At 32.0% G+C, this 23,119-nt stretch overlaps 2 protein-coding genes across 2 annotated transcripts; one reads left to right on the forward strand and one right to left on the reverse strand.

The window, feature by feature from the left end:
• The first annotated feature begins 1,358 nt into the window (after positions 1-1,358).
• Positions 1,359-4,122, forward strand: LOC127086512 (COBRA-like protein 10). The gene is made up of 2 exons (XM_051027286.1): positions 1,359-2,273; positions 2,386-4,122. Exons 1-2 carry the CDS (start codon positions 1,697-1,699, stop codon positions 3,798-3,800), a joined length of 1,992 nt encoding a protein of 663 aa, XP_050883243.1. The 5' UTR covers positions 1,359-1,696; the 3' UTR covers positions 3,801-4,122.
• Positions 4,123-4,147: 25 nt separating this feature from the next.
• On the reverse strand, positions 4,148-8,185 carry LOC127086513 (rab GTPase-activating protein 22). The gene is made up of 11 exons (XM_051027287.1): positions 7,913-8,185; positions 7,293-7,388; positions 6,785-6,888; positions 6,260-6,522; positions 6,055-6,177; positions 5,868-5,956; positions 5,624-5,729; positions 5,312-5,409; positions 4,956-5,216; positions 4,677-4,760; positions 4,148-4,510 (listed from the first exon to the last, which is right to left on the reverse strand). Exons 1-11 carry the CDS (start codon positions 8,000-8,002, stop codon positions 4,496-4,498), a joined length of 1,329 nt encoding a protein of 442 aa, XP_050883244.1. The 5' UTR covers positions 8,003-8,185; the 3' UTR covers positions 4,148-4,495.
• Between the last annotated feature and the right edge of the window lie 14,934 nt (positions 8,186-23,119).

Genomic DNA, 23,119 nt, shown 5'->3' on the forward strand with positions numbered 1-23,119 from the left:
AAAAATAGACGCGCCTTCGTACCTCATTCTCTTTGCTCTAGATTTCTAAATTCACTAAAATATCCCATCTCTCTTTACTATGCTTCTTTTTATATATATATATATATATATATATATATATATATATATATAATATATATATATATATATATATATATATATATATATATATATATATATATATATTTATTTTATTTATTTATTTTGAGTCATCGCTGTGTGCTATATATGTCTGGTATTTATACCAAATTCGAGTAGTCTTCGTTCCATTGGTGTATTTCTCGAGCAATTATATACCATATAATAGTAATCGTTTTGAATTTGTTTATTTTATTCCGTAGACATCATTGTTGCTTCTTGTCTTGTACAATTTAAATAATATTACAAAAACATTTTAAAAAGAACGATCCAATCCAAGACTCATTCTGATAATTCCTTAACCAATTCCACTATGCCTAAAATAGATAAAAAGATCCCAACCAAGTTGAGAGCTTACAAAGAGTTTGTATGCAACCATATTTTTATTATAATTGCCTAGTCGACCAAAACAGTTTTATACTCCACACATTACAATTATTCATGGTCCGACAATTTTGATATATTGACAGTGTCACATTTGTATATGAATTTAATTTTGTTTAGAATGAGTTTATAAGAAATTTATTTTAATTGTCCGTGCACCACAATCATTTAAATGTATTATTTTAAAAGTGATTAAAATAAAATTTAAATATTTACAAGTATTCGAAAGTTATGATTAATTGATTGTATAAAATATTTTTATAATATATATTAATTAAATTCCTTTAAAATGAATTTAATTATTATACAATATTAATATAAAATAGTTTATATCGTCAAAGCATGTAGTAAAACAAAAGAAAGTTGTATCTCCTAAATCATTACCATACCCTCCTCTTAAAATGAAAGATCAAAAGAAAGAGCAATATTGAAAATTTCTATTATTATTTAACAGTTTACTGGTCACCTTACCGTTCTATGAGAAACTTCAATAGATTCTAACTTGTGCAAATATTTTGAAAGAGCTTCTGACAAAAAAATCCTTTCATAAAAAATAGATATTATCATTTTTTGACAAATTTTATAAAAATTAATATAATCAAGAATGTTTGTTTGATCATAAAACAAAACCTTATTGTATTCCTTCATGAACAACCAACTTACTAAATTTAGCTTAATTAACTAATACACAAAAACCATAAGTTCATGTCACCTTATTTCTCGGGGAAAAATAGTTATTGGTTCAAACTAAAACTCATCATAATTTAGTATGAAAGTTCACATAAAAGTAACAAAATTTCATTTCTAACTTTCTTTTCTTTCCTTCATTTGTTTCTTTACAACAACTAAAAACAAATTACATTATTAAATACAAACAACCTTAAAAACACAATCTCCAAATATAGCACACAAATTTGCCTGTCCCTCCGAAACAAACGCTAAAACTAGTGGAACATAGATTTCACCATCACCTTTCTCTTCCAAATTTCCCTCTCCATCATATAAATAAAACACAACATAAGCTTCTCTTTCTCTTCTCCCTAAAGTTCCTTCTTCTTCTTCAGCCGCGGCGTATTACCGCGGCCGTAACGTTTTCTTCAAACCTCAAAAACAAAAACAAAACAAAGAAATAAAAAAAATAATAAAAAGGTTTTTGTTTGAAAGAAGACAAAGTATGAAATTTCTTAAGGGAGCAAAGACTTCCTCGTACAAAACATTGTTCTTAATATTCTCATTGTTGTTTGTGTTGTCTGGTTTTGATATCTGTCATGGACAAGATGACGATGCAACACCGCCACCTCCCATGCCTGAACTCGACAACTGCGATGGGATATTTGTAACGTATACTTTAACTGGAAGGGAGAAGGAATATCCGCACGTGAAAAACATGTCGAAACAAGCGTGGGCGTTTAAAGCCGAAGCGTCATTGATGAATGTCGGAGATGAAGAGTTAAAAGATTGGAAGATGTATATTGGGTTTCAGCACAGGGAGATTCTTGTTTCGGCGGAGGGAGCTGTTCCGGTTGACTCGGATGATTTTCCGGCCGAAGTAGGGAATGGAACTACAATTGCTGGAAATCCTATGACAGATTTGAAAACTGCCATTGAAACAGCTGGTGATTATAATCAAATGGCTGTTAGGGTTAAAATGAGTGGAACTCAGTTTGGACTTGGTGCAGGTGCTACTCCTCTGCCTAAAACTATTAAGCTTATGAATGATGGCTTCAAATGCCCTCAACCTAGTCGTAAAGGTATTTTATCTTTTCTTTTTCTCTTCTTGCATGCATGCATGCATGTCTATATTCGGCTGAGACATAAATAAAATCGGTTACGATTTAATTTATAATGTGGATCATTTTGCAGGTTCAAGAATGTTTGTATGCTGCAAAAAGGACCCAAAAGTTAAAGCTAAACTAAAAAAGAAAACAAAGTTCCTTCCTCGTCGCTATGGCGATCTAACCATCGAGTATGATGTTCTTCAAGCCTTTCAAACTAGCTACTACGCGCAAGTAACCATGGACAACAATCATCCATTAGGTCGTCTCGATCATTGGAACTTAACATGGGAATGGCAAAAGGGAGAATTCATTAACGCTCTAAAAGGCGCGTACGCTCGCATAAAAGACCCTTCTGAATGTTTATACGGTCCAGCCGGAAGATACTATGGAGACTTAGATTTCTCGACAGTAGCAAACTGTCAAAAAAAACCTATTATCTCCGATCTTCCGTCTGAAAGAGCAGAAGATGAAAAAGTTGGTAAAGTACCTTGGTGTTGTAGGAATGGTACCGTTTTACCACCTATTATGGATAAGAACAAAGCAAGATCAACTTTTCAGTTACAAGTTTTCAAAATGCCGCCTGATGATAACAGAACAGCACTTACACCACCAATCAAATGGCACATTGATGGTGTTATTAACCCTAAATACACATGTGGACCACCAATTAGGGTTGATGCAACGGAATTTCCTGATCCTAGTGGACTTAAAGCAATTTCAACAGCTGTTGCTAGTTGGCAGATAGTTTGCAACATTACGAAACCGAAGCCAAGAGAAAATCGTTGTTGCGTCTCGTTCTCGGCTTTCTATAACGAATCTGCTATCCCATGTAACACATGTGCTTGCGGTGGTTGTGATGATACGAGGAAATGTAATCCTAATGCTTCACCTTTACTTCTTCCACCCGACGCGCTTCTCGTCCCTTTTGAGAATCGGACGTTAAAGGCGCGCGCTTGGGCGAAACTCAAGCACATGCGCGTTCCAAGTAAGTTACCTTGTGGAGATCATTGTCCTGTTAGTATTAACTGGCATGTAAGTTCAGATCATAAGGAGGGATGGACAGCTAGGATAACGCTTTTCAATTGGGAGAATTACGGCTTTGACGATTGGTTCGCTGCAGTTAAGTTCGATAGGTCTTTCGAAGGTTTTCAAGATATTTATTCATTTAACGGGACGAGAATTCCCGGTCTAAAAACCATTTTCTTTCAAGGGCTTAAAGGTTTGAATTACTTAGCAGGAGAAACTAACGGAACTCGTGCTAAGGATCCAAGGGTGCCAGGTAAACAACAATCTGTGATTTCTTTTCATAAGAAATACAGTAAAGAATTCAACGTCGTGCGCGACGCTTTTCCTACTAAGGTGTTCTTCAATGGAATGGAATGTTCACTTCCACCACATAGACCTGCTAAAGGTTCAGGACATAAATCTTCTATCAGCATCATTGCAGTAATTTTCACAGCATTTATGACATTCTTGCTCACAACAGATCGCATTTTCTGAGCTTTTGTCATTATCGGTTGGCAACTTTGGTAAAACTGCATTTCGTGTCTCATCATCAAGATGGTGTGTGTGCCTATGACAGATCACATAATGAGTGATGCATCTTTCAGTGTAAAAGTACATAACAGTATATATGATCTGATACAAGATTGAGTGGAACTTTAATAAGTTTAGTACATATCTAGTTCATATTACAAATTAGATGGCCTTTTTGTGTATTGATTATTAGTTTAAGTTGATAGCATAATTTTCTCTTTTTTAACAGTCATCAATATCTTCTCTGATTTTCTCATGCGATTTGAAATCGAAATTTTGGACGTGAACGGGGGACTAATGCTTCTAAGAACTTCAACCATAATATTTTCACCATTTATAACCAACCATAATATTTTCACCATTTATAAACCAATACAATTACAAATATGTTACAAATCACAATGTTTGTACAACATTCTTTCTATTTTGATACACAATTTCACTTGCTTTTTTGGACACAGAACAAGATAATAAGAAATGAAATGAATTTAACATACAACAGTTTACTCAGGGAATTTAATTGGATCCTTTAATCAACTCTGCAAATCACGGTCGAAATTTGAATGACTCCAATATTGTCTCCCAAGGAATAACATTGACAGATGCAAGAAGCATCACATCATTTAATCATCCCAAATGGAGAAAATATATTTTTGGTGCTAAGCTTTCTTGGCCTGCAGCAGTTAAAATAAATTTAATCATTAGATTTTTTGTTTGTTTGTGAATTTTTAACGAGCGATCTTAAACGCTAATTAACATTTTTCCTTAAAGGTTTATATATAGCGAGTCTAAGAATTTGCATTAAACGTATTGGAGATTATGACGTATCTAAAGCATTACCTTTTTCAAATATTTTTTGTGAAGCTTCATAGCCTCGATACAAGCCTTTTTGGCATCTAGATTTCCTGTTGTGTCATTCAATATCTGGAAAATCATAAGCGAAATATCAGAGGAGTGCAGAAACAATTTAACAGACACATGCCAAGAGCAAAATTTGTTACAAGAGTATCGCAATTTGAAAAAAAAAATCATCGGGTATTAAGCAAAAATGTCTTTAGGAAATAGATTAAGAAGCGTTGAATTTCATATAGCTTACAGTTAAGATGCAAGGGGACTAACCTTGACAACATCATCCAAGCCTCGCGCTTCATGGAGTAGTATTGTACTTTTATCTTTCAACACACTGGCAACGAGGAAAACTGATATAGGAAGAGGAGTTTCGGTATTCTTTGCTCCACTTTTCAAATTTTCTCTCTCGTATTTTCCACATTGTCGGATTGACTTTGCTTTTCCTTTGATGCTCTCAGCTTTTTCGGAAGCTGTTTGAGCTTCTTCATACATCAAGAACATGTGAGGATCATATTCTAGAGCCCACATCATCTGTTAAAAAATTTGAAGATATTAAGTCATTATTTTACAAAGATTCTCAGAAAAATTGTGGCATCGTTATCCCAAAAATTAGAAGCCAAACACACCTCCCAAAGGTACAATGAATCACAAAAGGAAAATTCTCGACGAAACAGAACCATTAGCATCCGAAAAGCAAACACATAGTCACCTCCACCAATATGTTCTGTGCTCCAAAATTAAAACACAAGTTACTTTCCATTTCTTAAACATAAAAGAGGGTGAGTTTTATTCAACTTTAAATGGCAAAAAAAACGGTCATATCATTTTCCATTAATAATTTCTCGCAAGCATCATATATTAAAACAACAATAACACAAAATCCATCCAATTAGAGTTAGAAAATTATATTCCATATTTGACCATAAATAATCAAATACCTATATGTTTATGAAGTTTTGGATCAATGACTTGAGTAATTGAAGCCAAATTACTTAGTTGAGCCTCCACCCCAAGAGTGCGACCAGTGCATCTGAAATTTCCTCGCTTGAAAAATTCAAGAACACAAATCATAAGAAATCGAGTATGAAAAATTATTAACAATTTGTATCATCAAGCATACGTCATAAATGGTAAAAAAAAAAGAAAAGAAGATAAAAGAGAGCATGGAGATAAGGTGTTTACAAGTCTGCGCATCATACGCTCAAAGCACCAAAATGCGTCTGCTTCGTCATCAAGAAGAATTATCATTGGGGAGCATAGGTCACTCATCCCTGTTAAGAATTGTGAATTGTTAAAATGGGAAGCTTAGAGAATTTGCATATGGTGTTCGGAACTTTGTTATTTGTTGCAAGTTTCCAAGAAAAACTACCTTGACCGTACCCAACTTCTTTATCTATCCAAGCATAAACGGCAAGAATATCCCAAAGCTTTGACAAGTTTTCTTGCTTCTCATAAAACACCATTGTCCTATCAGTGCGAACCACATCAAGACCTGAAATGTGTTACATATATGTAACAAAATTAATTAACAGAAAATTTCAGAAATATAACACTGCACAAAACAAAATTCCCACCTATTTGATGGAGAGTTAACATCCACTGGATTAGTTTCTTGTCTGTCACATTTTCTAAATTATTCGCAGAATCCATACTTGAAAGCCTATTATCATCTTGAGGAAGTACACTCGATCCATTGGCTATATTGGTTTCTGGCATAACCAATGGATCTGGAATTGGTTGGCCATCATCGGTAATCACGGGTGATGTGATAAATCTACCACTTCCAACAAGAGGAAACAATTGGCGACATTCTTCTTTCCATGTAGCATATTGCCTCCTGAAATCATAAACATAAAAGTGAAATTTAAGTAATGATTTCTTGGATCTAATAACTAAACCAAACCGGACGGTTCAACCTCAACCAGTTAAGTTATGAACCGGCACTGTCGATGGTTTGATGATTTGAGCAGTTCAAATGAAGTTTTGTCCTGGTTCGAATGATTTAAAGCTGTTGAACCATGACTCAGAGGTCTCGCCGATTCAATGTCAGGTTTGTTTTTTAAAACATTGGAACAATTATGAAATGGAAAACTGACTACCTTCGGCGTTGTCTTATTCGATCTCTTTCGTCAAATGTACTCTTCGGGTCGTAGCAGCCAAGTAGAAATTCCCAAACTTCTCCCCTAATTGATGGATGGACTCCCTGATTCAAAATTTTAACAAATTAAACACCAATCAATCGCAACGTATACAACAACAACAACAACCAAGACTTATCCCACTAAGTGTGGTCGGCTACATAGATCAACTTCTGTCATACTGTTCTATCTATCCACGACCATACTTCTATCCAAATCGTTAACCTCGAGATCTTTCTTAATAACTTCTCTTATCGTTAACCAACAACATATATACAACAACGTATATACAGATAAAATCCTGTCTTCCTAAACTTGTACACACAAGCAAACCATAATCTTCAATAACTTTAGGGGTAAGAAAACCATCATCACGGCACATACATTGTTAAAGATCAGACATATTTTTCCATCAAGCTACGATTCACTATTGAACACATTGAAAAAGAGACTATATAAGAGCAAATACCCCTCGGTAGATTCGTCTCAAAGTCTTGCCTATATCCAGATATCCTTCTTGCGTAAACGCAGCATGCCATTTTCTCGGACTTAGTGTTTTACCAGGCTGAACCATATAAAAAAACAAACAAACAAGAAGTTAAAAATAGAACAAACAAGTTAAAAATAAAACAACAATATACAATCATTACGAGACAGAAAATCCAAATAAATTTACAAGTCGTCATCTCAACGCAAACGATTTTCTGTTATAAGGTATAAAATCATCAAATTTATTTACATCATTGAATGTTTCTCAAGACAAAAACCCAACAAGGACACTTAATCATTTGGGATTTTTACTATGATCCAAGGTAAATTACCAACTGCTTATTTCAGATTCAATTCTCAATTTATTACAACCATATAATAAAGCAATCAAGAAATTAGATTACTGTCTATGAATCAAATTTCACCAACAAAACCATATCAATGATCCAAAATCACAATCTATCACAAAAAGAACAAAAATTCCCATCAGTTATCAACTCAACAAAGCTCAATATAGTTTACATTGCTCATACAAGACCAACAACACGAATTACAATAAACCCAAAAACAAAAAACGAAACTTTAGCATAAAAACCATACCTTGATCTTAAATCGAGAAATGGGAACATCAGTGCAATCAGGGCGAGTTTGATAGAAAGAATCAGCTGAAACTCCTGGATCTCTCCACATGACAAGCAAGTGCAAGAAAAGACACGAGAAGAGAAACCGAAAATGGAATGATTTATGGTAACGAAAACGTGTCAAGTACTGAAAATTGGAACCTTTTTGAAAAGATCAAGCAGACCCAGAAACCAAAACTTGTCAACTCAAGAAAATGGGACCCTATACACTCAACAATGAAGAGGAAAAAGGAAATTATATTATAATCAAATCAAGACTCTTTCAAAACTTTTTTATCTTCTCTTTAAAAAGTATTATGTGCTAGTTTAACTTTTAATTTATTAAGTATTTATTTTAATTTATTATGTGTCTTTGAAATAAATATATAAGTCAAAGATATATATATTTTTTGATAGATTGAGTATTAAATTATATGAATTGAGAAAACGAGTTAAATTAATGAATAATGAAAGTTATTCATAAATTTTAATGGTGTCGAGAGTACGTTAATTAAAAAAAAAAATTTATTAAACTCGAGTTGAGTTGATTTGAGTATAAAATAATACGATCGATAATGATAAACATATTTTATTTCATCCACTAAATCATTTTTAAGATTTTTGTAAAGATATTTTTTTATAATAATTTGATTCTTTAGAATGATTCCTATATATTTTTTTTTCATTTTGAATATTTAAAAATATGTGATTAGTATATTTTGGATTGCATTTCATCATTTTTATATATTTTAAATAATTGCATCCAGAATTACCATTTTCCCGGATAATCTGATACATGTTTAATAATTTAACGGGCAAAGTTCTTTAAAAAAAATAAAAAACTAATATGATAAAAAGAATTTAATTTAAAGATCATCGTGTAATTTTGCTTAATATTAATCGTATGCTCTAGTTGAACATTATAAATCATTAAATCAATATGTAAATCACTAATCTCACTAGTATTTTGTCATGATCTATGACTCTCATAAGAGAATTTGACATAATTGATGTTATTACAATTCTCAGCGTTTTGTTAACTCATTAGCACCTTCTCGTGCCTATTTAGCTCAAATGAGGCATGTTTTATATAATCGATAGTCGTCGAGAAAAGCTTTTCAATTGTAGCTTTTGCAAAGTAGTTGTAAAAAACCAAATACCACAAAACAAAAGAAGCTATTAGAGAAAGAATCACACACCCTAGACACATTCCCATGTCTATTTAGCTCAAATGAGACATGTTTTATATAATCGATAGTCGTCGAGAAAAGCTTTTCAATTGTAGCTTTTGCAAAGTAGTTGTAAAAAACTAAAAACCACAAAACAAAAGAAGCTATTAGAGAAAGAATCGCACATCCTAGACACATTCCCTACATCCTAAACACATTCCTTGTAGAGATTGATAAGTAAATTTTCGATCCTCCGTCCTTATTCAATTTTGGAGATGTAATTTCTCATTGGGTTGAGGAAACCTAACTTATGCAATCACTTTGTTTCCATTAAACATACTAACAACACTCCTTCAAAGTTTGAGGAAATTTAACCAATACTTTAATCAATATTTTAAAAATCGGGTCGATCATCGAACCGATGAAGATATTGATTCACTGGTTCGTTGGTCTAACCACTAGGTCACTGATCAAATCGCATGATTAAATCAGATAAAATAGAAAAACTCGATTGAATAAACATGTCACTATAATAAAACTATATAGATATTAAACTGAATGACTCGATGTCTAAAAAACTCAATAACACCTAAAAAGGAGAAAATGAAACAAAACTCAAGAGTTAGCGATCGGAGGTGCGGAGGCCGGAGAGCATGAGCGTGGTGGAGGAGAGGCGACAGGAAATTGTGCGATGAACAAGGAACTTTTTTTAATTTAGAAGGCGACTGAAAATGGCGACCAAAAATGCTACTAAGAAAGAATATCAGCTTTCCATTATATTTTTATTTTTATTTTTTTAAAATAATGAAAAACGATGTTGTTTTGATTTAGAAAAAAAAACACTTAAACCATCGGTTTTTTAAAACCGTCAATTTTCTTATTTTTATCGATTTACATTGGTTTTTACCGATTTCCATCGGTTCAATTACATAATTGATCCAACACTTGAACAAGATCGATTATCACTCTAGTTCCCAGTTCAATCGATTTGATCGACTGAATCGATCCGATTTTTAAAACTATGATTTTAATATCACAACTTCATCATTAATCTTAATAATGTGATATATAGGTGCACTTGGATTTTCATATATTAATGAAAAATGATATTCCTCCGGTAAATACATACAACTACACTGTATTTTATTATTCACTAATACGATGAATAATAAAATATTATAATAATATTTTTTTTTTTAATAAAAAATAAAAAAATAATTTTTTTTTATTTTTTATTTTTAGATTAATTGATACTGATATAAAATTATGTAATTAACTAATTCATAATTTTATTAACCAACCTTTTATATTGTATTAATCAACTTTGGTGATTGCTCAAAATTATTTTTGATACCCAGACGTTTATTAACCAACTTCATAACTTCATTAACCAACTTTTTACTTTTTATTAATCAACTTTGATATACTAGTAAAAATTATCTTTAATATCTGAATGTGTATTACTTTATCACTTTATTAATCAATTTTTAATATTTTATTAATCAACTTTATTTCACTACTTTAAAGTCACTATTTATGGTTGTTGTTCATGCATTATTTATAAATGGTTCATAAAATATATTTTTTATTTAAAAAAATATTGGATGCAAGAGGACACTCATTGAAGTTATAATATCAGGGTCCGCCCAATCATATCGGAGACTCCGTTCTAATTTTAAAAATAGGCTCAAAATTTTTTAAAAATACAATTATAATAATTAAAAAAATATATCAAAAATATAATGATGTATTAATTAAAAATAAATTTAATTATAATTATTTTGAGTTTTGATCCATTTTAATTTTTGTATATATTAAATTTTTATCATAATATTTTTTTTTAATAATATTTTATTTATTTTTATTAATATTTATAAAAAATTGAAATTTTTAAATTCTGAAACGAGGCCCTGTGCTGTGCAGCACATGCACATGGTCGGGCCTGAATTATATATATATATATATATATATTAGAATCTTGATTAAAAATGAATCCTGTTAGCAAGGCTAAAAAAGTTAAGAAATATAATTGTTTGATCTTAAACTACAACATTTAATCGACTTCATTAGATTTTTGTTAGTTTGTTTCTGAATTCTTAACAAGTTACCATGAAAGCTAATTAATTGTTCGCTTTAAAGGTTTATATGTAATAATTTGCATTAAACGTATTGGAGATTATAACGTATCGAAAACATTACTTTTCTCAAATATTTATTGTGAAGCTTCACAACGACAATACAAACCTTTTTGACATCTAGGTTTCTTGTTGTTTCATTCAATAACTGCAGAAAATTATAAACAAGATATCAAAGGAGCAGAGAAACAATGTAACAGATACATAATAATGAGAGCAACTTTTCTTTTTTCTTCAAAAGTGTAGCAATTTGAAAGGAAAAGAAAAATCAAGCCTTAAGAAAAACGTGCTAATGCGTTTAATTTCATATAGCTTGTTCACTAAATAGGTAAAGTAAAATATATTTTCTTATTTGTATCAATAATTGTTACATCTAATTCAATATACTTAGACTTTGTTTAGAAGTTTGGAGAGAAAGAAAATGGAAGGTTTCGAAAAATGTTTTTTTTTTAAATATAGAGAAATATTTAATATTTTTTTATTTTTTTTTATTTATTAGAATGATAAAACAATACTTATCATTAAACCTCCAAAATCTTTCTCCAAAATAAATTTTGAATTCTCTAAATTAAAAGGTTTTTGATGTTATGAAATCGAAGAATGTGGAAGGGTTGGAAGTTTACTTATCGATCATTATAGGAAATGTATTGGGGGGAGGGGAATGTGATTTCTCCTCCGAAAACTCAGCGTTTGGTGATATTGGCAACTACTTCTGATGCAGTTTGATAGGTAGGATAAAGTATTCCTCGCTTGATCAATGCTAGAGAATCAACATTTAGAATGAGGAACATGATGGGTAACTATATAAATTATCCTTCGTTCTCTTCTCTCGGGGTCTTAGTTACTCCAAACAAGATTGGTCCTTTGAATTTGGGTGTCTTGGACGAATCAAAAGAGTGGTGTTCTTATAATTTTTTTAACAATAAATACATAAGGATAAAAAAAATAACGGGATAAAAAACACATTTTCATTTGACATTATGCAAAAAGAATACAAGTATGGATCTTTGAATCAATGTTTATACTACATCAAAAGGTAAACCACTATAAAGAGACTTCTTCTTCTTTTCCTTTTTCTTCTTCTTCTTCTTGATCCGATCTTTTTCTTATAAAAAAAATTGACCAAACCTTTAAATTATTTAAATATCATCCTCTTAGTATTTGTTGTTGCAAAATCATTAATAATTCGTTCATAATCAAGGTTATTCAAAAAATCATTTTTAATTGAAATCAACGCAAGACTATTTAATATATCTTGTGACATAGTAGATCTCAAATAAGATTTTAATCATTTTAATTTAGAAAAACATCTTTCAACAGATGCAACACTTATAGAAATAGTCAATATTATTCTATAAGCTATGCATGCATTAGAAAAACAATTAAAAGTCTTTAAAGAACTCAATATCATATAGCTTGATTTTGATTCAACTGTTAAAACTTTTCTAATAACTTCCAATTCTTCAAACAAAATTTCACCATCACGATCAAGAGAATCGTCATGTTTTAAACAAGTTTCAAGATGTTTATAACATGCTTTCAAGTCTTTATCAGATAATGATCTAAGCCTTTCAATAGTAAACAAGAATTCAAAAAATATTTTCATATCTGCTATACTGCTCAAATCCTCTATCAAGTGAGCCAATTGTTTGATCTACAATATATAAAAAATAGTGATTTCGAAAAGAGTCTTCAACAGACGCAAGATTCAGTTGTGTGGGTTGAAATGAATTTTCATGTTCTTTTAGGACCTTTCTTAGTAATTCATATCTTAAGTCATTGTTAAGGTTATTCAATGTTCTTGGATCATAAATGTCCAATAAAATAGACTCGTTAGGTTGTTCATCAACAAAAATAGGGATATGCTCATTTTCATAATTATAACCTGCATCATCCAAATTTTCAGCTTCATCATCATTTTCATTTTCATTGTTTTCAATCAAAATATTTTGTTCTTCAACAATCCTATTTATTTGTTCTTTCTCTAAACTATCAGCTTCAGGATTCAAATTACCTATATTTGCATCATTTGAAATAGAAATTGTAGGGTGTTTTCCAACAAAAAAAAATGCATAGCACCCTTTTGAGATTTATTATCAATTTCAATTAGTTTCTTTCCTTTTCATTTTAGATGACCAAACATTTGTTTTCTAAGCAACATTTCAAGCAATCAAAGAGATGAAACAATAGTATTTGATGTTGATTTTTAACCTTCAACTTAAATTTTGATCAATTTGTTCCAAAAGTCTTTGAACACCAAATCAAACTTGATCTTGAAAAGTGATAATCAACAAAAAAAATTAGCATCTTATAAAAGATTTTTTTTTTTATTTTTGACTAATAAGTAATAACTATATATATATATATATATATATATATATATATATATTATAATATATATATATATTATATATATATATATATATATATATATAAACTTTTTGATTCATGGATTGTTTGACACTTATGATAAACACTTATGTTTTTCCAATTTTCTTGTTGAATTAATTGTCGGCACTTATGCTTTTCCAGATAGATAGAGACATTCTATTTAGATTGAGATTTAGAAAGAACACATATTCATAAACTAGGATAAAGTTCAGTGACTTTTGAGTCTTAATAAAGAGTTAGAAATCTGACTTTTCAATAATTCATATTCACTATATCATTATTTTAATTTTAGTGCCTCAATTAGACTCTTTAGTTGCTAAAATTATGGATATATTAATTTATTTTATTTTAGAAAAATTAATTAATTTTATTCTACTCTATATTTTATTTAAGAGAAATTACATTTATTTATTAATTTTGACTTTGTAGTGCCCCTATAATTTTGTTAGTCAGTATTTAAAATAAAATAAAATTCTAGCAAGTATTTTCATAATAGAAAATTCTTTATATATATATATATATATATATATATATATATATATATATATATATATATATATATATAGATAGATAGATAGATAGATAGATAGATAGATAGATAGATAGATAGAGAGAGAGAGAGAGAGGGGTAAAAAAAAATTGGTACCCATAAAATTATGGGGTCTTGGGCTCCCGCCCCGCAAGCTCGTGCTCAGAGCCACCCCTGACATCTAGATGCTAGTGCAAGTGCAACTTTACCTTCCAAACTTCCTTGCTTATAGTTACGTCACCAAAAAACAATCGGCCATCCAAGTGTTATGATAATATTATTATAATATTTTATTCAAATGTTTTTTTGAAAGGTTATTCAGATAATTTTAAAATAATAAAAAATAATATTATTCGTTATTATATTTTTATTATGGTAACCTCATGGTTGTAGTCATTTGTGCAAAACTCTAGACCAATAGTGTGGTTGTTATACTTGATCATGTTGTTAAGTTTAATCCATCCATTTATCTGTAATATATTGAGCAATTTAGGGTACTTATGCAAACCCTCTTAATCAAAACGTCTTTTTTGGATCACCTTGTATTTATTCACACGCAAGAACCTTTCAGAATGCTCTTGTGATAAGAATTTATGAGTTTGGTAGTTTGCAGTAGGTTGGATTTTTTGTGCATTAGAGATTGATGTACCACATGTGCGCTTTCTATTGGGTGTCATCTGCGCCGAATAACAAGTAATTGAAACTGAACAGAAAGTGTTAGCAATTTGGATGAAGAGAGTGCTTGAAAATAGCAAAAAGAGTAGAGAGAATAAGAGAAAATTTGGTTTTGTAAGGAAAAGTGACTAAAATATCCTATTTATAGGTCATGTATGCATCACACCATATCGCGATCCTTAAACATCATGCCCGCGATCTCAAACGACTACCTCTCAACGGTCAGATCTCCAATTGTTAACCCCAATAATATGATTTTGAACGCATCGCACTACAATGCCTTTATGTCGTGTCACGATATGAAGCATCTAGCCGCGATCTACACAAATCGTGGCCACGAAAAATCTAGTGTCTTTTCTTAAATTTTGGCTCAAAATTTCTTTCTTTCCATTCATCTACTTACTACACTTATTTTTTTAAACATTTTTCGTCTTAGTACTGACTACAAAACTAAAAACATAAAAACTAAACAAATAACATGAAATTGAAATTGTCAGAAGAAATGATTCGTTTGTAAACTTCTGTATTTTATTAGAATGCAATTTTGGACTTTTATACATACAGAAAACTTTAGCTATTCTACTAATTAAGATAAATAGTAAATACTCTTAATTTTCCCACTGTCTCTTGACCTTCCAATTCTCTCTATTAACTTATTATTAAAAACCCATTAATTCTAACATTAAGTTTATTCAACAAAACTCCTCTGTAAACTTAAATGTTTCTTCTATTCATCATCCCTATCAATTTCTTGCCTCTGTCGAAGATTTCTTTTGATAGTGGTTTTGTGAAAATGTCTGCTGCTTGGTCCTTACTTGCTACATGCTTCAATTCGACACTTCCTTCCTTCACGTGTTCTCGAATAAAGTGAAAACGAACGTCAATGTGTTTGCTCCTTTCATGGTTTACTGGATTCTTTGCTAACTCAATTGCTGACCTGTTGTCAACTTGTATTATTGTAGCATCTTTCTGTTCTAGTTCCATTTTACTCATCAATCTTCTGAGCCATATTGCATGACAAACACACCAGGATGCTGCTACATATTCTGCTTCACATGTCGAAAGTGTTACTATTGGTTGCTTTTTAGAAAGCCAAGTGAATGCAGTATTTCCCATGAAAAACACATATCCAGAAGTGCTTTTTCGATCATCTATGTCTCCGCACCAATCACTGTCAGAGTAACCAACCAACTTGTATTTCTCTGACTTTGAGTAAAACATCCCAAGTGACACTGTTCCTTGGATGTACCTCAGAATTCGCTTCAATGCCTTCCAATGTGTGTAAACTGGCTCCTCCATGAATCGACTTACAATGCCTACACTCAATGAGATATCTGGTCTTGTACATGTGAGATAGCGAAGAATTCCTACCAAACTTCGATATTTTCCTACTTCGACACGTTCTCCTCCATCAAATTTCGACAGTTTTGTTCCTGGTTCCATTGGCGTCGAAGCCGGATTACAGCTTTCCATCTTATATCTTTTCAAGATTTCTTTTGCATATTTTTCTTGTGAAATGAAGATTCCTGTTTCTTCTTGTCGAACTTCCAGACCAAGAAAGAATCTCATCAGGCCTAAATCTGTCATCTCGAATTCACGTGTCATTGTGCTTTTGAATTCTTCTATCATCTCATCATTACTGCCCAGAAAAATAAGATCATCAACATAAAGAGCAACAAGTAATACATTCATTCCTTTTTTCTTCACATAGAGGGCATGTTCGTACGGGCATTGCTCGAACCCGTTCTCCTTGAAATATGTGTCGATACGTGTGTTCCATGCCCGTGGTGCTTGCTTCAGCCCATATAGCGCTTTCTTCAATTTCAGTACCTTCTTCTCTTCTCCAGCTTTCATGTACCCGAGTGGTTGTTCGACATAGACTTCTTCTTCTAGTACACCATTCAGAAAAGCTGTTTTGACATCCATTTGAAATATTGGCCATTTGAATTGAGCAGCTTGAGATATGAGTAGTCGAATTGTCTCCATTCTTGCAACAGGTGCAAATACTTCGTCATAATCAATTCCTGCTTTCTGTTTGTATCCCTTCGCAACAAGTCTCGCTTTGTATCGTTCTATTTCTCCTTGAGCGTTCATCTTTTTCTTAAATACCCACTTTACACCAATGGGTTGACTACCTTTTGGCAATTCAATTAGCTCCCAAGTGTTGTTGTGGATAATCGCCCTCATCTCTTCGTCCATGGCACTTTTCCACTTCTTGTCTCGTACTGCTTCTTCAAAACTGATGTTTTCAACATCTGCCAAGAGACATACAAGGTGCACTTCACTTGTCGAATCATACAGATCTTGCAAACTTCGCGTTCTGGGTTGTGTAGGTTCATCTTCATCGTCAGAATCTTCAAGTTTTGTCGAAATGTTTGATGGTACAGCGACAGATGATTCTTCAACTTCGACAACAGCTTCTGTCGAACTGTTCCAGTCCCACTTACTTGCTTCGTTTATTCGAACGTCTCTACTCACTATCACCTTCTTTCTTATGGGATCAAATAGCTTGTACCCTTTTGTTTTCTCATCATACCCAATGAGTATGTATTTCTGACTTTTGTCTTCAAGTTTCGTTCTTCGTTGATCTAGTACGTGTGCATAAGCAACACTTCCAAATACTTTGAGATGAGAGACTGTTGGCTTCTGTCCGCTCCATGCTTCTTGTGGTGTTTGATCTTCTAACTTCGAATGTGGACATCGATTTTGAACATAAATGGCACATTTTACAGCTTCTGCCCAAAACTCCTTTGGCATGTTCTTGCTTTTAAGCATTGATCGAACCATGTCAAGGACTGTTCGATTCTTTCTTTCAGCCACCCCATTTTGTTGAGGTGAGTATGCTGCAGTTAGAAATCTCCTTATACCCTGCTCTTCACAATACTTCATAAATGCTGTCGAAGTATACTCACCACCTCTATCTGATCGAACTGCTTTAATGTGTCTGTCGGTTTCCTTCTCCACCTTTACTTTGAACCTTTTGAACACCTCGAATGCTTCAGACTTTTCTTTCAAGAAATAAACCCATGTCTTCCGTGAGTAATCGTCGATAAAGGAAATAAAGTACCTTTTGCCACTGAAAGATTCTGGCGTGATTGGCCCACATATGTCGGTGTGAATCAAATCAATGATATGCTTAGCTTGATATTCTGCCTTCTTTTGGAATGAAGTTCTTGTTTGTTTACTCAGCACACATTCTTCACAGAACTTTCCTTCATAATCCATATCTGGTAGTCTATGCACCATGTTCCTTTTCGCCAACCTTCTTAAACCAGCATGATGTAGATGACCAAAGCGTAGATGCCATAGTGACGCTTTGTCTTCGACATTTACTTGTAAACATTTTTCTCGAACGTTTATCAGATTCAGTTTGTACATTCGATTTCTCTCCATTTCGACACGAGCAATCAGATGTCCCAGCTTGTCCTTCAAATACAGTATCCGTTCTTTCATCAGTATCGAATAACCTTTTTCTGTAAGTTGTCCCAAACTCAAAATGTTGGTCTTAAGATTTGGTACATAATAAACATCTTGAATTGATCCAATCAACCCATCTTTCTGCAGGTAACGAATCGTTCCTTTGCCTTCGACCTTCACTTTCGATGCATCTCCGAAAGACACATTGCCATCTTCAATCTTTCTCATTTCTTTAAACAGGTGTTTGTGACCACACATATGGTTACTTGCTCCTGAGTCAAGGTACCAAACATTGTCATTTGTGTTGATCTCATTTTGAGCCATCAAGAGAAAACCTTCATTTGCTTCAGCTTCCAAGGTTAGATTGGTTGTTTCTTCTACCTTCTTTTCGATTCGACAATCTTTTGCAAGATGTCCCACTTTATCACAGTTATAGCATTTGAATGAGTTACAATCCTTCGCATAATGGCCATACTTCCCACACTTATAGCATTCAAAGTTGGAATGGTTCGACCTACCACCTCTTTGACCACGTCCTCTGCCACGCCAATTTTGCTGGATCGACTGTCCTCTGTCGAAGTTGCTGCCTCTACCACTTCGACCATTGTCACGTCCTCCACGACCACGTCCTCTTCCTCGAAAGTTTTGAGAAAAGAGTACCTTTTCGTCTTTGATTTGCTCATTGGTTTGATTTGCGTCCTCTACTCCTTCTTCCTTCTTTTTCATCTTACGTTGTTCGTGTGCTTCGAGGGAACCTGCGAGCTCTTCGACTGCGAGCGTCGAAAGGTCCTTCGACTCTTCTATTGCACACACAATATTCTCAAACTTATCTGTTAAAGATCTCAAAATCTTTTCGACAACTCGTGCATCAGTTACTGTTTCGTCATTTCTGCTGAGTTGGTTCACCACTTTTTGTACACGCGTGATGTAGTCAGATACATTTTCTGACTCCTTCATCTGCATCCTCTCCAATTCGCCACGAAGTGTTTGGAGTCGAACTTGCTTTACTCGATCTGCTCCTTTGAACACTTTCTCCAGTGTGTCCCACGCTTCTTTCGACGTAGTCGAACCGGCAATCTTTTCGAAGCCTGATTCATCAACAGCCCTAAACAGCATGTAAAGTGCCGTTTTATCCTTCGATTGCGTCTCTTTCAACGCCTTGTTTTGAGCTGCCGTATATCCCTCAGTATCTGTTGGTTCTTCAAACCCATCTTTGGTCACCTCCCACGCGTCTAGAGATCCGAGAAGAGCTTTCATCTGGATACTCCAGTTTTCGTAATTCAACTTCGTTAGCCGTGGTAACGGCATTTGATTCATCATATTTGCCATTAACTCTGATGCCAATTTGTCAGAAGAAACGATTCGTTTGTAAACTTCTGTATTTTATTAGAATGCAATTTTGGACTTTTATACATACAGAAAACTTTAGCTATTCTACTAATTAAGATAAATAGTAAATACTCTTAATTTTCCCACTGTCTCTTGACCTTCCAATTCTCTCTATTAACTTATTATTAAAAACCCATTAATTCTAACATTAAGTTTATTCAACAGAAATACCCTACAAGAATTTAAAGTTTTAATGTGATGGATTGCTTCCAATTAAGCGCTTCTTTACCGTCATTAGCTTGATTGTTGCTCTTTTAAGGTTCTAAAAGCATTAGAGACACATTTGTAGTGGGTATATCAACTCCTACATATTGCTCTAGTCTCTGTCCATTAACTTTAAAGGTGTAGGTGTCACCAGGATCCTAAATTTCTACAACACCACTAGGAAACACCACCAGGAAACATTTTAAGCCTAGAATTACAGAGTAGAACCTTTTGTTCTGGATAAAAATCTCGTTTCACCATGTTCTTATCGTGATACCTCTTTTTTTATCTCTTTGTAGATAATTATATTCTCATAACCTTGCAGTCTCAGATCTTTCAATTCATCCAATTTCAACAACCTTTTCTTTCCAGCTATTTTTTCATTAAAATTCAAGAATTTCACAGCCTAATATGCTGTGTTCTAGCTCAACCAATAAGTGACATGGTTTTCCAAAAACCATTTGATAGAAGGAGAATCCTAAATGAGTCTTAAAAGTTATTATATACGTTCAGAGAGCGTCATCTAACTTTTTTGACCAATCCTTTTGCAATGTTGCAACTGTCTTTTCAAGAATTTTCTTTAACTGCCTATTTGATACCTCCACTTTTCCATAAGATTGCAAGAACTTTGTATTTTACATTATACTTTGAAATCACACCCTCCAAGTACTTATTGTAGAAGTGTGCCCTTATCACTATGATGATGTTTGATTTGTTGTTGATTAACATATCAAGAATCATCACTTTATCCACATATCATATGATATTATCTGAGCCAACAAACATTAAATAACAAGTTTGGTGAAGACTTCTCTTAAGAGTGTTCTCAACATCAAAATCAAATAGATCGCTGCAGAATGCATAAATGCAAACAAATAGATATATTGATTAAGTGATGGTGTCTGATATGTTTATCAAGTGATGATGCTTGATATGTTGATCAATTGCATATGAAGTGCCTAAAGATCATCTAATGTAGTGATCAAGTAAATGTGCTTAAGTTATGGTGCTCAGGTTGTGTTAATCAAGTTGTGGTGATCAAAATTGTTATGCTTGTAAATCAAGTTATTTTTGTATTTGTTTTATACAACACCTTATTTCAAGCGGCGGTCGGTGAAATCAACAAAGATCTTTGATCGAGTAGTTTGTATGATGATGAATATTGTCTTGAAGAGTTATTTCAAGCCTCGATAGAAGAAGATTCAAGGTTTCATTGAAGTGCTAATTCCATAATGTGGCAAGGAACCAGAAACTTCAGAGTTGTGAAAGAGATGAAGTGTGTAAACTCATTGAGTCTGTGTTAAGTAATCAATGTATGTAAAGGTATAATACTAATTCTCAATGTTACTGAGTAAAATCACACTAGAATTTTCAAACCTTTGAAAAATATCTCTTGATTTTGTAAATCACCTTTAAAATGTTTTAAAAGCCAAGTTTCAATTATAAGCATGCCATACAAAAGGATGACCGATTATGCATAAAGAATAGTCGATTATTTCACTTTGTAACGCCTAAAATTGATTGGAGTAGTCTCTTAATGATTGACAATGACTAGAAATCAAAACCTTTCATTTTTGAATTTGGTAATCGATTATTGGATGTGCATAATCAACTATCGACATTGAAAATCCTATGAATTCTTTTCATATTTGAGTCACTTTTTGTCCTATAAATACAAGGCTTCGTTCTCATTTCTAATACACCGGAAAATATATTTGAGATGCCTTCTTTAACTCTCCACTCTTTCTTTTTCTTCTCACATTTACCTTAGTGCTTTTAAGACTGAAATCTTTATAGTTGTGAGGTAGTCTGATCTTATGTAAGCGACATAATTGTAATTTTTCATTGGGAGAAATTTATTTTGGTTGTAAGATAAGTCAAGTTAAAAGCTCTTGTTTGGATGTTGAGTTAAACCAAGTAAAATCTTTGTTTGGTTAGGGAGGTCTCTGTAGTTAAAACTCTAAATCAGCTTGTGAGTTTAGCTTGTTGTTAAAAAGCTCTTAGTTGATTGTGTAGGTCTTTGTTAAAACTCAATTGTTGGTTTGAAAGTTAGCCATCGAAAAACTTCAATCTTTGTAAAAGGAGGTTTGAGGGAAATCCTGGTAAAAGCTCTCATCATCATAGTGGAAACTTTCAAGAAGAAATTTTTGTAAAGAGGAGCATGTCACTTCATTAGACCAAACCTCTATTAATCTCGAGTGTACTATTCTCTCATCCTTATCTCTTTACTCTTAAATTATTTATTTTTTCCATTTCATTTTTTTCACCACTTTTATTCTATTTGTTTTGAAAAAAAGGTTTTTAAACTTTAATTTTACAAAAGGTTTTGTTTTAAAAATAGTTTCATATCAACACAATTCAAACCCCTTTCTCTCCTTCTATGTTTAGAGTCTCATGTCCAACATTATGCAGTGATATATCTATAACTAGTATGATACACGTGCATTCCAACGGGTACTGATACGGTACGCGCATTTTTTTTTAAAATATAATAAAAATGATATTAAAAAAGTTAAATTGTTCAACCAAAAAAGATAATTATTTTTAAAATGTAAAATAAATTAGTGCCTATAATTCTTTCAATATATAAAAATATTTGAATAACAATGTTTTGAGATTATTAACAAAAGTATTAGAATCAATAGTAAATTTTTTCTCATTATTATTCAATATTTTGATCAATAACTTTATGTTTCCGTTATAATTTTTTATTTTCGTGTTTTAGAAAAAGGATAAGTTATAATTTGATTAAAATTTGTTTTCTATAGTTAGTATGCATATTTGTTTTCAAAATATAATAAAAAAATTTATTTTATAACAATAGTATTTTTTGCATTAATCTTTTCACATATTTAAAAAAATGATCGATAAATATATATTATTCAATATTGAGAATAATTAAAGTTGTTCTCATTTATAACAATAATATTTTTTTTCGTATATCTAAATAAATTAATCAACAGTGTATTATTTTCCTATATATAAACATTAATTTTATTTTGACATTACTTATATATTTGAATCTATATGCAAATATTTGAATCAACAATGAATTTTTGTCCGTAAGTAAATATTATTTTGTTCAATGACATACATTTTTACTATTATTTTATAATTTATTTTAATTGAAAATTTATAATTTCTTTAAACTAAAAAAATATTATTATTATTTTTAAAATATTGTATTTTAATTTAAAAATAATGTCAAATTTAAAATATTATTAACAAAAATAATTAGAAAACAACGCAGAGGTGTGGAGAAAAAGGTTGAATAAAAA

This window comes from Lathyrus oleraceus, chromosome 5 (assembly GCF_024323335.1).
Source record: "Lathyrus oleraceus cultivar Zhongwan6 chromosome 5, CAAS_Psat_ZW6_1.0, whole genome shotgun sequence".
NCBI lineage: Eukaryota > Viridiplantae > Streptophyta > Magnoliopsida > Fabales > Fabaceae > Lathyrus > Lathyrus oleraceus.

What these genes read in the sequence shown, in the direction of transcription:
- LOC127086513 (XM_051027287.1), bottom strand. Translation starts at nt 8,002, where the DNA reads ATGTGGAGAGATCCAGGAGTTTCAGCTGATTCTTTCTATCAAACTCGC. An exon ending in GTTAACTCTCCATCAAATAG is followed by an intron (nt 6,178 to 6,259) that starts GTGGGAATTTTG and finishes AACACATTTCAG; the next exon opens with GTCTTGATGTGGTTCGCACT. An exon ending in AGAAGTTGGGTACGGTCAAG is followed by an intron (nt 5,957 to 6,054) that starts GTAGTTTTTCTT and finishes AATTCTTAACAG; the next exon opens with GGATGAGTGACCTATGCTCC.
- LOC127086512 (XM_051027286.1), top strand. Translation starts at nt 1,697, where the DNA reads ATGAAATTTCTTAAGGGAGCAAAGACTTCCTCGTACAAAACATTGTTC. An exon ending in CCCTCAACCTAGTCGTAAAG is followed by an intron (nt 2,274 to 2,385) that starts GTATTTTATCTT and finishes ATCATTTTGCAG; the next exon opens with GTTCAAGAATGTTTGTATGC.